The sequence below is a fragment of the Kogia breviceps genome, chromosome 6 (genome assembly GCF_026419965.1).
Source record: "Kogia breviceps isolate mKogBre1 chromosome 6, mKogBre1 haplotype 1, whole genome shotgun sequence".
Classification (NCBI taxonomy): Eukaryota; Metazoa; Chordata; class Mammalia; order Artiodactyla; family Physeteridae; genus Kogia; species Kogia breviceps.
The window spans coordinates 127,243,180-127,262,771 of NC_081315.1; the positions used below are offsets into that span (position 1 = coordinate 127,243,180).

Sequence of the window (19,592 nt, forward strand, 5' to 3'; positions counted from 1 at the left end):
GCTTTTCTCGATGGAGGGAGGGGGCTACATACAGAAACGACACAGCCATCAGAATCGTGGCAGCTTACGCCATGGCTGTAGTCTGGTCATCGTGCAGTTAACTGCTTCCACCTGGTGAGGGGCTTCAGTATCTATAAGACAGCTTACAGGACGCGGCTCGGAATATTATCTATAGCCCTTGAAGAGGAACTAAAGGTCCTTGACTTTGCTGAATGACTAAACTATTATTATTTAGCCTTGTTGGACGTTTTCCCTTTGTTTTTGCATTTTCTCACTTCTCTGATTAAACTTCTTTAGCTAAAGTTTTTCCACAGACAAAAGGCAGGCTGAGGACATGAGGGGCAGACACCATAAGGTCCTGTTCTGTTTCACTAAGACAGAAACCAAGATCTGGGTGAGAGCTGTGTTTATTGCTGCTGGGGTGTCACTGCTTCTACACTCTCTCATTGACAGAGCATAGAAATACATGTGTGTATACTAATCCGTGTATATACACGTATTGATTAACTTTTCTATACATAACCATCTGTGTTTATATTATTCTAAATATGAGTTTATACTGGCATCTCCAACTCAATTTCATCACCATCACATGGATCATTCTAGCCTCCTCTCCTTGTTTATCAGTAATCTCCCATTCCAATGGTGAAAAACCGGCTTCCCCCATCCGCCATACATTTACCCAATTGTCCAATTCCAGTATATGCTTAGAGCAGTACCAGAATGGTTAATACTTACCCCCATGGGAAACAACTTTGTCAACTGGACTATAGTGATCATGTAAGTTTCTTTTGCTCTTAGTTTTACAAATTCCATTTCATTTCCAAAGTTACTTAGGTCAGCAATTCCCTCCTCTCCCGCCCGCCCCCAGCAAAACCATCCCCTTCAGTGGTGTGGTTTCACATGCATTTGTAATACAATTAGATCCTCTGGCCAAAAGCTGTATTCCCTTTTGGGATCCCCTGGCCTCCTAGATGATTTCTTAAAATTTGCATACATTAAACTGTACAGTTAGAAAATAAAAAAGTGAAAACATATAAGCCAAGTGATCAACTCACGCAATTAAATGCAAAGAAAGCAGAAGGAGGAAAGCAATAGAGATAACATTAGAAATTAACAAAACATAAGACAAAGGAACAATTTAAAAGAGTAATAAAACCCAAAGCTGCTTTTTTTGAGAAAAATAAAACAATTGACAAGCTCTTCGGAAGATTTAAGAAAATAAGACACAAATAATTTTAAAATAATAAAGGAAATAAAATTAAAAGTATGTAAAATACTTAAAGAACATAACACTATGAATACATTTGGAGCAGTGCCTTTGAAAATTTAAGTAAAATGACAAATTGTAAAGAAAATATAAATTTTTGATTTAAGATAAAATAGAAAACTTGAGAGAATACTATCAGTAAATAAATAGAATAGTCACAAGGCTCCAAAGGATAAAAGAACCAGTTGGTTCACAGGTGTGTTTTATCAACTATTCAAGAAATCAATTAGTATACAAATCGTTTCTGAGGATAGAGAGAGAAGGAAAGCTTTCCAATCAATTTTGTGAAGCAAAGAAAACCTTTATAAGAAAACCAGACAAAGGCAGTCTGAGAAAGAAAAATTAGAAGACATTCTCATTCTGGGACATGAAAGCATAAATCCAAGAGAAATATCTTATGGTTATAGTCTATATGTGGTTTTGTAAATAACTTTATATTCTCTGTGTATTTATATAAAATATACATAACTTTTTGTAAATACATATAAAATCAGGACTTGTACAACAAACCAGATGTTGGCATTAACTTTGTATTTTATCTGTATTTTATCTTACCTAAAATGCAGATGCAATAATCATTTTTATTATATAGTCTTTAAAAGTACTTCCCACTTCTTAGTTCAGTCCTCTATAGATCCCTTGAGAGTAGTTTCATTTTACTTTTTTTATGGTTACTTCATTTAACCTGAATATGTAATGAGCATGAAATGGGAATTTTTAAGGTATTTGCTCAAGCTGTTGTCAGAGAAGATCCAGAGAGACACTGACCCAGTCTCTGGCCTCGTTGGTGCCCGCCATTCCGTCCCCTACCTGAATGCTCCAAAGAGCTGCCTGCAAAGGAGAAAGCCTCAAGGTGGCTTGAAGACGTGCAGTCGTTTTCATCTCCGACAGAATCGTTTGGGAGCGCTGGGTGAATAGATAAGAATCTTTCCTTCCTCGTTATTCTCACCCCTCGCGGGAAACTGATTACGATCCAAGACACATGTAGACCGAAGAACTGCGTTGATTGAAAGGACTGGGTTCCTTGCTCTCATGGTATTAAGTGGCTGGGGTGGGGGGGGAGGTTTATGAGGGTGATCATAAAAGAGAAACCAGGGAATGACCTGCTTTTAACCCAACCTCTGCATCACGTGGACTCAGGGACAATTTCCACATCGAATCTCAGCTTTCCTCGCCAATGTCAGCTCGAGGAGTGGGGACCAGAGACACAGATCCTCCCGAGAGTGTTAAATATAAATGTGAATATAACAATCATGTCAACTGGGCTTTAGAAACATTTCCTTTGAACTTACATTTGAATATATTTGCCTGATTGTGGGTATCGTGTGTGCATGAACGCCTAAGCAGTATCCCACGTGGTGGCTGAGCACTCCCACAGAGAGACCGACAAGGCTGAAGATGAAGGCAAGGTCTGGAAGTGGTTTACTTGTGCTTAAAAAAATGTATTCTGATACTTGTTCAGACAGTAACGTGGACTGTATTCAGGACTGTTGCAATAGGTGCAGGAACTACTGCAACGGGGTTTTGCAGCAAGGAGAGATTGGGCTTAACTCAGGATACAACAAAGAAAAGTAGGGATTTACAGCCAAAGAGCAGGGTGGGAGGAGGGGGCCGGTCGATGAAAAATTATGATGAGAGTATGGTGATTCTTGCTTGGCCAGATGTCCAGAGTCACCAGATTCCAGGGTGGGGGATTTGGGCTAAACTGACTTAACAGGATTCTTGCTAAAACTGGGCTATGCAGGCCCTCCCAGGAGGGACACTGTAGATCCGAGTCTAGGCAGCTCAGACCAGCCTGACTACAGGTCAAGGAGAGAGTCTGTCACTTGTTGGGAGAGGACGCCTGTATGCAACAATGAACACGGGAGAGGTCAGCGATGGTTCAGTCCTGAGTTTGAGGACGGCTTAACGTGTAACTGATAGAGACCATCATTGTGTGGTCATATTGACACACATCTTACATATATCAGGAGAATGGGAAGAAAGGATGTTTAAAAAAGAACGGGATCAGGCTGACATGGAATGTGGGCCCAAATATCAAATTCAATGAAAAAAGCCAGTTGCAAAACTGTGTGTTCAGTATAATTCCATGCTTTGTAAAAATGAATGGTAATAATAAGTAGTAGTTTATATACAGGGAAGGAAAAAGTATTGGAATGTAAACAGAATTGTTAAAAATAGTTTTCATTGGGTAATAGAATTAGAATGAAGTTTCAAGTTTCATGGTATAGGTTTGAGTAATTTTTTAGTTGTTGTAGTTTTCTTTTTATAACAAACACTACCTTAGCAATTAGGAAAAAAATATTTTTAAAAGGGGGAGGGGCTAAAGGCAACAGAGCCCTCACCTCTCCTTGGCACTGTCTAGGAAAGAGTTCAACCGAAGAAGTCATATCAACTAAGCTCGCTGGCCCCAAAGGCAATACTCGAATCCTGTCGTCAGCTACTCTTTCCCCAGGCAGGACACAGAGTTCACTAGCTTTCAGCCTGCAACCCAGGCAGTGGCTGTGTGAGCTTCTTAAATGCCAGGTACCTAGGAAAAATTTATATGGGAACAAAGGCATAAGAGAGCGAATCAGGAGAATGTCAATATCAAATACTCAATGTGCCAACAAAGTAAGTCCTTAGTAGAATGAGTACAAGTCCAGCAAACTTTAAAAGTAAATCAGTGCCAGTGGGTTCCATGGGAAGTCAGAGGATCTTTCCCAAAGGCAGGAAATGAGAATCACCCCTTCCAGCATTGGCTTTATCTATAACCCTGGATGTGACACTGAGTTGCACCCCTTATTAGCTGTGTGATATCGGGGAAGTTACTTAACCTCTCTGACCCTTGGTTTCTTCATCAGTAAAATGTGGAATAATAGTATCTACCTCATAAGACTGTTGTGTGGATTATCACAATATGCCTCAGCTTGGGGGCTGGCATATAAATGAAGGCCCAGTAAGTATCTGCAATTAAAAAAACCTATAACAGAAGAAAGTAAATATGCACAAAACAAAATCCCACACAACCACAGACAACTCTATGTGCTAAAACACAAAAGCATTAAATAAAGGTTTATTGGCATCATATTACAGACACATTTTACCTTATGCAAGCATTACAGCAAATTCTGTATAATGAGATATATAAACAAATAGAAAGAAAGGTTGTTGTGATATAGTATGAGACATTATTAAATGGAGAAATCCTACACAGTAAAAGGAACTTAGCGATCCTTTGTGAGTTATTTCTCTTTTGCCTCTAGCTCTTCATATTTACCCATGTCAAAGATAATTTGTTGATAAATGTCCAGGCCAACCTTTGAATATGTTTCAAATTTTCCCCATTTTTATCAATTGTCTCCTCATGTATTCTATCCTGTAAGTTCACTAATAAGCACTAGAGCTCACACCACACAAATGGAAATAGAAAGATGCATACATCTGGAGCCAGATGTATCCATTTTTTAATTCAGTTTGTGACCTTGAGCACATTATGTAATTTCTTTGTTCGTTGGAATCTTTGTCTGTTCAATGGCGCTGCAGTAATGTCTTCATCTCAGAGTTGTTATGGGGATTAAATAATTGTATCTCACATGCCTGGCACTCAGTATGTGCTTAAAGGTTGCTAGTTTCCCTGCTTTCCCAAAAGGAATCTTAAGAGATCATCACCCTTCTCATTTTACAAATGAGAAAGCTCAAGACCACAGAAGTTAAAAAAACCACACATCCTGAGTCCCATTTCTACACTCTTTCCACTGCTGTCCTTTCTCTTATTAGCTTGTTTCTCTTCACTAGAGAAGAGAAAACTCTGGAATCGAAAAGTATTGTTTTCCTTTTTTTTAAATATAGGTAAGCCACCAAGAGACTTTTAAAGGAGGGGTAAGTTTTATGAAAGGTAATAAGTAGTCTAAGAACCGTTTTAAATCCTCAGAGATATTAAAAACAGAAGTTCTGTTCTTCCAAGGTTTCCATAGCAGAACATAAGTATTCTGTAGGCTTTGGCACCAAAAATTCCAGCACTGAGTATTTATCTGCATGTTTGAACTCAGGCCTTGGGAATTCGCTTGACCATCGAATGGGCAAAGGCGTTGGAGTTCAGTATTCAGAGCAGTGAAGTTTGCTCAGCACACAGCTGTATTTGAAGCCCAGCGCTCTTTCATTAGTCAGCAGAACGTGCACGAAATGCAAGTAATTTAAATGTAAGTGCTGGGATCTTACCCTGCTTTCATATCTTTGTCATCTTTTTCCATACCTGAAGATCACCTGTGGATAAGCCAAGAGAACCCGTCATCATGTGCATGATGGAAAAAGTCAAAAGTGGGCAACCTGTAATTTAGACCTTGGCCTCTTTATTTGAGGAAAAATGGCAAGCTTTATTTGGCAGGAAGGAGATATTCAATACTACCATTAAAAATAGCTAAAGGAGTCTGTTATTTCTTTAAAAACATGTTTTTAAAATGACGTTCTACCATAGTAAAATGGGTTGAATTTTATTTGGTTATTTTAAAAATATATGTACCTTTATTTGGCTCTCTCAGTTGTTTCACTTGCCTCTTTGCTGGTCCCTAGTAAAGTTCTTACTACATCCAGAAGCACCAGGAAACTTTAAGTGTCACTAAGGCTACTTACTTGTGGCTGCTCCGATACTTGGGAACACAACCATTGGAAATGGGCCATATCTGTGACTACACCAGTTGCTCTTAGCAAATTGCTCACACAGCAAACTATATCTGTGGTTATAACTCTTAAATGGTTCAGCCACCATCCAGATAGTTAAACCATATGGATCCACAGAAGGGCACAAAATTGGTCAGTCAAATGCAGAGGCCTATGTGACATCTCTGTGGCTTTTGAGGCTAACAGACTGCTTCCCAAAACTGCTTGTTGATTTGGCATTGGGGACATTTTCCAACCTGCATGGTAAAAGTAGCAATATGTTAATTTTATTTAATAGGTCAGAGTTCACTTTATAGGAAAGGATGGGACTGAACAGTCAAACCTCTAACCCTGCTATGTATTAATGTACTTGCTTCTGTTTTTTCCAAATAATTTTTCTCAGAAGCAAAATCCTGTCAGAATTATAGTTAAATACAGACATTTGGGAGTCTTGTCAAGTGTATCTTAAAACAACCGTTTATATAATTCTGTGTTGCCTTATTTACACAATGTAGAAAGATTATACCAAGGGCTAACTATAGACAAGAAATGGATATTTACTCCTTTCCAAATTATGACAATTTGATTGCATATTAATATCGGCAAGTATTTACACAAGCAGAGAGAGACTGGAAACATTCTGAAATGGCTTCTTAAAGCTCGCTTTCTGACAATAGCACCGGACTCAAAAACAAAGCAACGCATTCATAGCTTCTCTTAGTTGTAAGATGGTTATTATTATTATTTGTTTTACTGTTCTGTCTGGATCTCATCACCCAAAACAAGAACCCATCTGCTGTAACTTCTTTGTTTTACTCCTTAGACTCAATTCATAAAATTTTTTCAAATTCTGAAGTCTTGGGACATGTCCACATCCTGGGAGCCTGCTTGATGTGTCCCTGCTTCAAAGTTTCTAGACTCTAAGTTTCTAACAAGTTTCCAGAAAACCTTGCACTTCTCTGAAAATTCTCCCCTATAGGTCAATGGGAGGACAAGTTACATTCACTGTTTGCTAAGCGGTCCTTTACTAGGATGCTATGTCCCTCCAGGCACTACTCTCTTCCCCCTCTAACACTTGATGCCACACTATCTTCATTAGAATCTGAATAATGACAATATAGCAACATAACTACCCCTAAGGCCTTGCATCTTGGAACCAATTATCTTCCTGTGACGGTGATCAGTAGCCTATATATTTTATACTTTGAAAGAAGATTGTAAAATATCTTTGAAAGAGGTATGAAAAGCCATTCTAAGTAATTTCGTCTCTAAACTTTGATTACTAAGTTTATTTCTCAAAGGTTGAGGAAGGGGAATGCAAACAAACAGAAATGACGGAAATCTTACCCAGATACATGATCAACCATTCCTAGCAAAGAGCAGGATGCAATTTTAATAGAGTGCATGGTGATCTATTACATTTTCCAGTGTCAGGCTGTGTGTAGAACAGAATCCAAAACCTTAATAAAATTAAGCTGTATGAGATCTCTCACTTCGCTTGATCTCTCAGACCACTTTGACAAAGAAGTTAGATAAAACTATACTTTCCTCTGTGCTCCATTTCCTCTCTCTGTTCTCCTCTCTCCCATTTCCTACCTTCACAACAACAACAAAGACCCAAATCCCAAGCTACTGCATATTTTTCTGGCCAAAACTCTCTGGGAAAAACACAACGATGAGTGTGCCCTGATGTCCCCCAGGTCCTGTGGACAACTTCAAACAGTATAGCTGAAATCAGACTGCAGTCACTTTGCTTGGTCCTGGGGGAAGGACCCAAAGGCGAGTTCCCAGCTGACTTTATCTCTATTGCACCATATCTAAGTGGGGAAGGAAGTGGCTGGAGATGCTCCAAATGACCTTGTTCTTCAAGTTAGATGCTGGTTTTGGTTTTGAAGCCAGCCAGTGGAGAGAGACAAAGGTGCATAGTCTGGGTCAGCGGCTGCATGCCTTCTGGAGTGAAGAAGTGTTTAAAATGAACTCTTGGAGTGAACACTAAACCGGGAGTACAGGAATCTGGGTTCTAGTTTTAGCTGGGCGTCAATTTCCTCCTCTATAAATTGAGATAGTTGAACTAGATGATCTCTAAGAGGCATTAGTAATGTGTTGGAAGAGATTCCTATTGGTTTCAGGTCCAACAAATTCCTTGAATTGTATTCAAAACGTATGCGTGTGCGTGTGTGTGTATGTGTGTGTGTGTGTGTGTGTGTGTGTGTGTTTTCAATGGTGTCTGGACCTCCCAAACTATTAAAAACCATTAAAACTGATTTCAATCTCTAAAGTTCATCTAAGTGATTTTTTATTTGAAGTTGCTTCGTTTGGCTTTTCAGGATACAAAAATCACAACTTTTCCAAGTGTATTCGGAGTAAGTAAAATAAGCAATGCATATATCCTTTCCAGCACGAATCCTCTGATGCATGTTTAAAAAATTAATCTAGACATTGATTATAGCTTAACCAAGAAAATCATCTGTTATAAACTTTTATAGATTCTGAATAGTTTTAGATTAAAATAATTGACTAATGAACTTAACAGCCTCAGTTTGTGTGCACATGCAAACCTAGATTAGAATACTTTCTGTCTTGGGCTTCCCTGGTGGCGCAGTGGTTGAGAGTCCGCCTGCCGATGCGGGGGACACGGGCTCGTGCCCCGGTCCGGGAGGATCCCACGTGCCGCGGAGCGGCTGGGCCCGTGAGCCATGGCCGCTGAGCCTGCGCGTCCGGAGCCTGTGCTCCGCAACGGGAGAGGCCACAACAGTGAGAGGCCCGCGTACCGCAAAAAAAAAAAAAAAACTTTCTAACTCTAAAAATAATCATGAACTTTTTTTTCTTACAAGTTTGAAGTTGTCAGTTATGGGTTACACACACAGTCTTAACGAAATTTGAAATGGTCTTTAAGAATGAGTTACTTTGAAGTCATAAATAAGACAAAAAATTTATTTCCTTTTGGAAAATAATCCATAAGTGACTTCTTTTCCCTAAGAATTGGTGATTTATATTCTAGTAAGGATTTTGGAGTCTAAGCAATTCTCTTATTTGTTTCGACTATGAGAACTTTCTTTTTAATTCTCTGGTATTCAGTTTCCTTTTGCACCTGAAAAATAAAGATAGTAAACTCAAATAAAATGTCCTCAGAGATTCCTCCCTCCTCAATGATACTATGGCTATACTTGGTATTCTAAATGCCCTGTTCTCAATATAGCTATCCCGGAGCTTATTGGAGAAAAGGTGGTGTTTTCATGTTAGCTTTCTAGTTCTTTTGTTAATTAAGAACACATTTTTCTTTCTTGTCCTCAGTTCACCTGAATGCTCCTAAAATCTAAACACATTAGTAAATAAGAGAGCTTTGTTTTTAATAGGTTTCTCTCTTCCTTTATGAGTGATAGAAGTTTTACAATGTGTGTTTAATTTTCCCATAATTTTTAAAAGGCAGATTTCACTGGGGCCATGAAAGAATTCTCTGGTGTATCCAGACTACACAGAAACCACCATCCCAGTTGGCTAAAAAGTAAAAGATTGGTTAAGTTGACTTGGTCTGGCTCCCAGCGTTTCCCAGGCATTTAGCAATACCTGAGAATTAAGTCCATCACCTTCAGAAGCTGCAATAACTCTTTGATTCACCATAGTCTCATTTAGCACATTGCTCTGTAATGATATATTTGTGAGTAATATGAGAAAGTTGATTCTCCTTCCAAAGACACCGTATTTATAACTTAGGATAAGAAGGTCTCTGGGATATTGTCAATTTCAAAGTTCTCCTTCCAAGTTGGTTGGTTATGTGGCCACTGGGGACATGCTCTTTCTTCCTTTTAAAAAATTATTTCAGGTGTCATAATGCTTCATACAGATAGGATAAATTGGATGACAGATGATGAATTGGATGACATATTTTTGGGGGGGATATTTTCTCCTACAGTGGTCCTTTCATAAGGACCACCACTTATGCTCCCCAAGCCATAGTGACCTTATACTCCATAAGAATGCTACTCGTTTACGCCCACCATATGAAAGGTGGTGCCAGCACATAGGGGAAATGTGGTTAAGGAATTACACCTGCCCCACTTGTAGTTACAGAAACACTTTCTAATTGAGAATCATAGAATTCTACAAAAGACAACGTCTCATGATAGAAGGTATCCTATAATATCCTCTTATCCAAATCTATCACCACCTAATGTTATAAATGGGAAAGAGGAACAAGGGGAGGTAACAGATTTTCCTAAAGCCACAAAGCCTAGTTGACTGTAAATCCCAGACTCTTCTGAATCCTCCAGTGTTTTCCTGACACATTATGTATGTAACCTGTGGAGAATGAAACTATCTAAAACTGCTCTCTGTAAATAGCTTTTGATAAATGCAGGTTTCTATTATTATTTGCCTAAATTTTATCTTACACCTAAATTACTTTTTGAAGATTCATGAAAAATCAAAGCTAAAAGTAACAGACTGTTAATGTTGCAAAACAGCAGTTTCCATATTTTTCTCATTACTAATTACAGTCGTAATTGGTGGTTGTTTAGTTGTTCCCACTAGAAATCAAAACAATTCTTTTGCTAATATTCAAGCAGCTGGAAAATATTTGGCGTATCCCAATTTTGTACTTAAAATAGATGCTTATTTTTCAAATAGAGGTAATATATTTTAGGTTGTTAAGGGTGGTTTGTTGAATACTTATCGAGCTATAGTATTTTGAGGCTTGTCTGATTCTAAGTCCATTGGTGCGTTCTCAATTCTCACAACAGCTAGCTCCTTTTCAATATCGAAATACAAATTTCAATAACTGTCTCTAATGCCACAGTGACTTTAGAGAGATGCAGCGTGCCTTTTAACTATTAAAAAAAGGGTCAAACCTGGTGCAAAATTACATAAAGGCGCAGTTTGTGGGACAGAATAGAAATTGAATACACCAAGGTAGCTGCTTGGGAAAATGAACAGTATATAATCTAATATCTTTAATTTTATATACATGAATATAATGTATGTCAACTTTGTACAGGAGATACATACAGTATTTAAACATTTTACTCAACAGATAAGAATTTACAAGAGCAATAGAACTGACTAAAGGGCTGTCCACTTAATATACTTAGATTAGATCTGTACTTTAACAGGAAACGAATTTAATAGCTTACAATCATAGAAACACCGACATTTAAAACAAGACTTTATAAAATAATTTATATATATCCTAGCATCTATTGAGAGGAATAGTTTGCATTTGTGGATGTGTGCAATGAATGGCATATTCAAAATTTTTAGGTGATAAAATAATTTAGAAGCAGTTCATGCAGTGGTCAAAGCAAGGGATGGCAGTTCCTTCAAGATGTCCTTCCTCTTTGACATCAGTGGATATCAGATGCACACTAGATACCATTAGGGCACACTAGACCAAGTCTCCTCCAACAATTACTTATATAAACATCAATATACACCAGTTGATATCCTTTCTTCCATAGTACAAGTACAGGTCACAACTTCTCTCAGCTGTGGGAGTAGTCAGTTTATACTTAAAGTGATTTAATGTCTCTCCTGGAGTTCTAAGTGATATATCTCTATACAAGGTAACTAACAGAACTTCCTGGTTTTTACAACTTTACTCTGATACTTCACAGAGTGCCCCCCATGTCCTGTGACATAAACATCCAGCAGGTAAGATTTTCCAGGCTGCAGACCTTTAATTGTTTCTGTGGTCACTGCTTTTTGCAGGTTTTGACTGTGGAAATATTTACAGAGGACCTTCTCTGACTTCTTCCTTGTATCTGGTCCAAGGCATTGGTTTTGCTCTCTTTTCTTCTGGTCTTCACTGTAATTATCATCCACTTCCTTTTTGTAGATGCAAAACTTGTTCCTTTCCTGGGTGCCTAGCCAAGCCACGGTGGCTGAAGAACAGGTACGGAGCTTGTCGAAGGCTTTGATGCGTGTGTCTTCCGGAAGAGAGGGAAATGACTGCTTACTGGGCCTGGTGGTAGCTAGTATTTTCAACATAGACGCTCCCTTCTTGTTTCCTTTCAGTCGAATGAGATACTTGGCTTTAGGTTTTCCTCTCAGCTGAAACTGTCGAATGCCTTCCACGTTCTGAGACAGAAGAAGTTTCCCGTCCCTTCTCACTTGGATTTGGACAGCGTCCAGACAAGAGTGAATAAAGAAGGTGACTTTTTGGAGAGAGGAGACTGGAGCAAACCGTAGAAACTTTGCCCCCTTCCTTTTAACAAACACATCGGTAACTTTCCCATCTTTCAGCTCAACTGTCTTCTGTTTCGCTTCTTCCTTGGTCCTGGCAAAGGTGCCCACGTAAGCAGTGCTCATATTGCTGTCGCTGTTGGCCACGAAGACGTCAAAGTAGTACTGCGTGTCGGGTTTCAGGTCCGAGACGGTGAAGATGTTCTTGTTTCCTATGCAGATTTTCTGAATGTCAACCTTGGGCCTCGAGTAGGCATGCCGCCCCAGTTTGGGAGACGGCTTGGTCAGGAAGCTGCGCTCTTTACCCGAATTATCCGAAGCAAATCCGAAGTGGGCGAAGTCAAAAGGGCTGAAGTCCAGGCCGGGCTTTGGTGCCATCATGAAAGCGTCGTCTGCACTCAACTTCGCCTCCACTGCGCAGAGACTTTTGAAATTGTGCTCTTTGTTGATGACCACACAGTACTGAATGGGTTGTTTCAGCAAAGAGGCCGTGGGGCTCGGTTTCCAAGCCAAAGTGACCGTGGTGCAACCCAGGGAGGTAACGTCGACTCTTGGGTCATAAGGCAATTCAGGGTAGGGTTGGTCAGACTCTGGAGTTGTGGTGGCATATACTTTGAAATGTGTGTCTTTCTCCGTTGAAAGAAGCTCCAACTGATATAAACCAGATGGAGAACTAGAAGATATGAAATATTCCACGTCGTTGCCTTTGTAGGAGAAGAACTCTGTGCCTTCCTCATGAATGATCTGCTGCTTCTGTCGGTCCAGAGGTTCTGGATCACCTAAGGGACACAAGAGAAGCACAGCCTGCACGTCAGGGCACGTGCTATGGCTTGCCAACCTCAAATTGTGTTCTTAAGGCAACGTAATTTAGTTTTTCTCCATTATGAAAAGAATACAGGTTCCCAGTAGCAAACTGGGAGGTAGAGAACAAGATAAAAAAAGATCATCCATTAATAACAAGAGCCAGATAGCCCTTTATTAATAGTTGGGTCTATTTCTATCAGTCTTCCTTCTACACATGTTTATGCAAGTTGGCATTATTTTCTCGTATTTTCCCCTGCAGCTTTATAACATTTATTATCGTGCATATACGTACCTAGAGAAACCTCCATTTTTCTCACTTAATATTATATCATAAAAATAAAACTGTTGGTTAATTTTTGACCATTATAATAATGCTGTTATCTATGTAAGGCTTTTCTGATTTTACATTATTTCTTCAGGATGGATTCCGGCTGGTAGAATTTTTAGGTCAAAGACTGCAAACCTCTTAGAGACTAATCTCTACTGTCAATCTGCTTACCGGAAGGATTCTATCAGTTTGCACTTGGATGGCTAACCATTTCACTAATTTCACTTTTGTTAGTAGGACTGGACAATCTCATTAAAATCTAGAATATAAAGCACCAGTAAGAGGACCTAATTTTCAACGTGTAGAACATGTGCTCAGGAGGAATACAGGGACAGTACTGAAACTAAAATAATGTTTTCCATCTTTTGTTACTATTAATATCAGATATCACACAGATATCAGTGTCAGAAGACCCAGAGAAGGACTGTGTAGCCAGAGGGGGAATGGATCTTTTCCAGCTGATCACTGCAGGTTGCGAGTGAGGTATGTAGAATTTCATATTCCTAAGCCATGCAATTAACACAATCATCATGTGACTACTCATTCTATCTCAATCTCATCACTCCCCATATGCCCTTTCAATATTTTCCTAATTACAGTGTTCCCACATCACTGTAAGTATCCAGCTTGCTAGCATCCTGTCATGGCACCAATCTCAAGCCTTCCCTTTAAGCTAGGATGCCTTTGCCCCTTAAAGGGAGGCAGCATCAAGCCAGGGCCTCACACAGACTCTACTCATTTCTTTGCACGTGTTATTTGCTTTCCATCATCTGCGTCTTCTTTAAATGCCTGAGTTTCTTCTCATCCTGGACTTTCAGTGGTGCTCAATGCCCTTTTGTTCTCTCTTTGTGGCTACCCTTTACTCCCCAGAGATCAGAGGCTCCTATCCTTGGGTGCATATGAGATTCACCTGGAGGGGAACTTTTACCATCCCAATGTCCAGTCCCCACCCCAGGGCAATTCAATCACCACCTCTGAGCTGGGATGCAGGCGTAAGTCAGTAACGTATACAGCCTCCAGCGGTGAGTCCAGTGGTTAGGCAAAACTGCAAACCGCAGCCAGGGAAGCAAATTCTCACCTCTTGCCTTTCCTCACTCCTTCAGCCCACACACCTGTCTCTCTCAACCTTTTATTTCACCAGATCACCGCCATCTGATGTCATCCTCCATTTCCCTCCTCTCCAGCTTCCCCCATGCATCCATGCTGGTTTATCCTTACTAAGAGAAGGCCGTCTGTCTGATAAGCCTTTCAGCTATCCATCCAGAGGCCTGGGGCCAGGTCCGCCGCGCCGCTTACCTGAGCCTTCCCCGCTCGCCTCCTCTGGCAGCTCCTGGAGGCTCAGCGACCACGCTAAGGGCGCATCACAGGGCGTCACTGTGACCGACAACGGCGTGTTGTCTTCCTCAACCACAAAGAAATACCTGGGTGAAAGTGGACCACTTCAGACCGAGGTAATTCATCCTAACACTTCAAACCAAGATTAGTGGGAAAAATCGCTTGGTTTGCTTTGTATTCACTTAACAGAAAGTCAGACTGGCTCTCTGACACAGATCATGATATTTTCAGCAGTAACCGTGGAAGTCCAATAGCCTAAGGTTCCGCAACCAGATTTACCGTCGACACAGTTTGAAATAATTGAAAGACATTGAAGCAAAATGTGGAGTTTGGGTGTTCCTCGAGTTAAGAATCAACACTTACCAGTTTGGGGGTGTTGTTTAACACCAGTGCAAAGTAAGTCACAACCGAGAGGAATTTCCAGGTACGTTACCCTACGGGTACTGCATTTTCCATAAATTTGGCGATAAATTTATAAGTCACCCCAAGGGCACGCTGAAGTGCCAACCATTCCGAAAGATCATTTTCACAGCAGTGTCCTTCTAAAATGCACGTTGGTCTCTGGCAAAATAACACTGTATTCAGGCTTTTACAATCTTGACTTTTGTTCACGGTTTCACTATTCTATATCCTTTTGGAGAGAGGTATCTAATGACCGTTTGAGAAATATTTTTAAAAGGTAAAGATAACTGTGTCAGTCAGTGGAAAGACACATTTCTCTGTCACTAAGATTTTCTGTTGAATTAATAACCTAGTGATCTGAAAACACTTTAAAAGAACAAAACATTCTCCTCTATGCTTTCCCCTTAGATTTTTACAAATGAGGTCTCAAAAGAACTTTTAAGTAGAATAAAAATATTGCCTATGTATAACAATGCTATACATTCTTACTCTGAATAATTTAGATGATCCCATTTCTCTTTCAAAGCCCATAATCTTGCAAGGGAGGAAACAGTGGTTTCCTCACTGGTTTCACGGCAAAAAATAAGCAGGTTTCACCTCCTAAAGATTGCACCTCCTGGGTACCTCTTTGCCTCTCGATTCTCTCTTTATCCATCCCAACACCCTCTCCAAACTGACCACCGTGGCCATCTGCTCCATCAGTCTCCTCTGCAGTTCCTCTCACCTCCCCGACCTCTAACCCATGGGGTGAACCAAGGGCCTGTGCTAGGACACTCTTTTCTACCTGTGCTCATTTCCTGTGTGATCTCACCCAGGCTCACAGCTTTAAGCTCTTCTATTTTAATTGATTCCCAAATTTAAATTGTCAGCCTGAACTCTTAGCTAAGTTTGAGAGACAACTATCTTCTCTCCATCTTCCTTTAGAGATTACTGAAGATGTCAAACTCAAGATGTCTGATCCAAGCTTCTCATTCTCTCGCCAAACCAACTTCTCCTGAAGTCTGTCTCTACTCAGTAAATGACAGCCCTAACCTTCCAGTTGCTCAGGACAAATGTTTTGGAGGCATTCTTGACTTTTTCTTACTCTTCCACTCCACATACACTGAATCAGCAGTCATTTGTGGTTTTTTTTTGGCTTCATCTTTAAAATATACCCAGAGTCCATCATCACTTTGTTCCACTTTCCCTGTTACCACCAGATCAAGCCACCATTTTTTCTTGTCTGAGCGTTGCAATAGCCTTCTGACTGGTCTTGTTTCCACTTTGACCTCCTTAGTTTATTTTCCTCCTTCCAGGAGGAGATAGCCATATACACCTAAGTCTGAACACACCCGCTGCAAACCCTCCAGGAGCTTCTTGTCTCATTCAGAACTTGCAATGATTTGCGTCCCCAACCAAATCTCTAAACGTGTCTCCTCTCTTCTCGCCCTTCTTTACTCAGCTCCTTGCTCTCTGTGGAATGACTATGGCACACTCTTGCCTCAGGGCCTCTGAACTTGCTGTTCCTCTACCTGAGATGCTCACCCTCCAGCTGTTGACCTTATGTGCTCAGTCACTGCGTCAACTCTCTTCTCTAGAGTCGGTCACCTTCTCGCCATAGACCGACTCTGACCCCTTATGGAAGATATCACCTTCTTACCCGTGAAGCTCTTCTACTCTTCATTTTTCTTCAAAGCACTTATCACTACCTGATGTATTGTATGTACCTTTGTTTACTTTTTTATTTTTCCACCTCCCCCAACTAGAATGAAAGCTACAAGAGGGCAGGGCATTTGGCTCATTGATGAAGACTTAGAGACTAAAATAATTATTAATAAATATTTGTTGAATTAATGAATATATCAGTTTAGCTTTGCACTTTTGGGGAAAAAAGTCCTTAATTGTTCAGAGAGTCTACAACTTCCCCAGCAGTGGGGCCTCCGCCTACCTCACTGTCATGTCATCATGGCTTTTGCTTTCTGTGCTCGAACCACGTAGGGTTTCTTTGAGCCATTGGGATGTTGTTTGCTCTGCCTGAAATACACCCCTTAGTCCTTACTAATATTTGTAAATAAATAAATAAATAATTTTAAAATTGAAATATAGTTGATGTACATGCCCTTACTAATATTTACATGTCACTTCTTCAGGGATGCCTTCTCGTACTGTTCTGGCTCAGGTTCTCTCACATACTCCGAGTGTCCTATACTTTTCACTTTGGGCACCTATTGCAATTTGTTACTATATATTTATATTGTTATTCGGTGAATGTCATTTTCCCAACAAAGGCCCACTTAGGGTTCATTTTCCATGTCATTTTATTCTCAGCATTTAGCACAGATTTCTGGATGTAGAAGGTACTTAATAAACTCTTCTTTATGAATGTATTACTAAATGAATAAACAGAACCCAAGAATCATAACACGTACCTTATTCTAGCCTTAGGATACCTACACTTAGTCTGTTTCTACCTGAAGATACTGAATCTGAATGGAAATATATGTGCTTTCCCGCCTTCACTATTCCAAGATGAACTAGGAGCTGCAGGGTGGAGATAGGGCTGTGGAAGGACAAATAAAGTGGAGACCCTATAAAAGCAAAAAAGCTTGTTCGGAATATAGTAAACTTAGACAATCATCCAAACAAAATAACTAGATGATTGCACTCTTTACTGTATGGAAACTTTATGGACTTAAGTATCCCTAAAGACAGGTGTCAGATGGTTTAATTTTCAAATTCAGTCAACTTTTAGAGAGTAGTATTTTGTTCCTTTGGCCAGGTTGCATACGTAATATTAACCACACAAACATGACTGAACCTATGAACATTACAAAGAATTAGGTAAGACAAAATAATTTATTTAGCAACGTGTAATTTTAAAAGTATTCAAAACTTTTTAGTTTTGTTTTTTTTTGGTTTTTATGTGGGTAGCAGAGCTAACCGGTGCTGAAATCAATGTGCATGTTCATCTATTATCTTCTGTTCTCATTTCAATCAAGAAACTAGTTTATTTCCCAAAGTATGCAACTGTGTCTTAGTAACTTTAATACAGGCCATAAGCAACCAATAACAGAGAAAACAATGCTTGCATTCCACAGGGTAATCATTATACATATAAAACATCAGAGAGTCCCTCTAAGTCAACATTTTCATATGGAAGCACTTATGATTAGGGATAAAAGACAATCTGAATAAACTTTAACAATTTGACGAACATTTATTGTCTACCATGCACGGTGCACTCATGGAAGGGAGCTGCAATCAGAGATGATAGGGCACGATCTATGAGCGCCAGGTATTTACTGGCTAGTGAGGGAGATAGAAATGTGATAAATATGCTCCAAATTATAAGGCCAGAGTTGAGGGATAAACACTCCATGAACCATTTAGACTTTGGAATTTATGTATAAACATAAGAATAATTAATGAATTTGTTTTCTTTTGCTATTCTCTGCTTCCAAACTTTATCTGGAATTTCATCTTTAGTTGTAATATCAACAATGCCTATGTGTGTTCTCCCATCACATATTTTACCCCTAGAAATGACTGTGGCCACAACTCTTTATTGTTAACATTGCATCCAAATGTAGATATCAAAGTCTCCAATCATGATTTGTGGGGGGGGGCGGGGATAAACCCCATAAGAATGAACAAATGAAAGAAATAAAAACAGAAGGAGGAAAGGAGCATGTGTTGTTTTGAAATGTCTTATAATAAAAACATGTTGCTTCAAAGAAAAAAAAATGTAATTTTAAGACAGCTCTTAGAACCAAAACTTATTTAATTTTTAAGAGACTGGAAGATCAAAGATAAACCATTTATTTGATTAAGTGAAATGATTACATAATGAGGAATGCTATATTTTAAAGAACACTGCAAAGCAGTGCACAAGTACATTTGGGAAATCAAAGTAATTTTTAAAGAAAAATTTGGATTCATTCAAAAGTTTCAAGCGACAAAAGAATATGACAAGCAAAATGGCTCAGCTGATATTTAAGACTAATTTGAATCATTAAAACTGCCTCCTCTACCCTTCCTTGTTTTCACAGACTAAGTCTCTGTAAATACTAAGACATCAAGTTCCTTTAGTGTAATCATCCTTGCATTTTGTGCCTTCACTCTTATGAATGTCATTGAAAGAGTCATAATTATTTTATATATTACTGACAAATCAGTTCCTAATCTATTACATTCATTCGAACAAATAATTTCATTCAGATGGTGCTGAAATGATACCCAAACAATAGGTCACACCAGTCAAAATATGAAAACTGATTATCGACTCTCACACAGACTGACTGGATGGTAACATGTCTGTGCCATTCAGTGGAAGAGAAGCACCACGTTCCATTCTTATTGTCAATTAAAACTGAAGTGACCAGAGAAAGACGACAATAATTTGATACACCTCAATCTCTGGAAAATGGATTATTGATGATATGACGTAGTTTTATCCCTTGGAATGCCAAGGTGCCCTAGGTTAAAAGGAGAAGCTGTTTTTGAAATATGATAAAGAGGAGTTTGGGTACTGCAAAGTAAGTAACTTTAAATATAATTAGTTTATATGATTGACTGATTGATTTATATGATATGTTGATATATGTAAGTTTTAAAGGTCAAAATACTTAGAAGCGTTATGTGAGTTCAATATGTTGATGT

The 19,592-nt window shown here is 39.3% G+C and overlaps 1 protein-coding gene across 1 annotated transcript in view; it reads right to left on the reverse strand.

Annotated features, from left to right (window-relative positions):
* Positions 1 to 4,295: 4,295 nt before the first annotated feature.
* The window catches only part of NDNF (neuron derived neurotrophic factor), a 42,999-nt gene continuing 27,702 nt past the window's right edge, over positions 4,296 to 19,592 (reverse strand). The window contains exons 3-4 of the mRNA XM_059066320.2: positions 14,514 to 14,638; positions 4,296 to 12,864 (exon numbers count right to left, since the gene is read on the reverse strand). Of these exons, the coding sequence (XP_058922303.1) occupies positions 11,471 to 12,864; positions 14,514 to 14,638 (1,519 nt within the window). The 3' untranslated portion in view covers positions 4,296 to 11,470. The remainder of the gene's footprint in view (positions 12,865 to 14,513; positions 14,639 to 19,592) is intronic.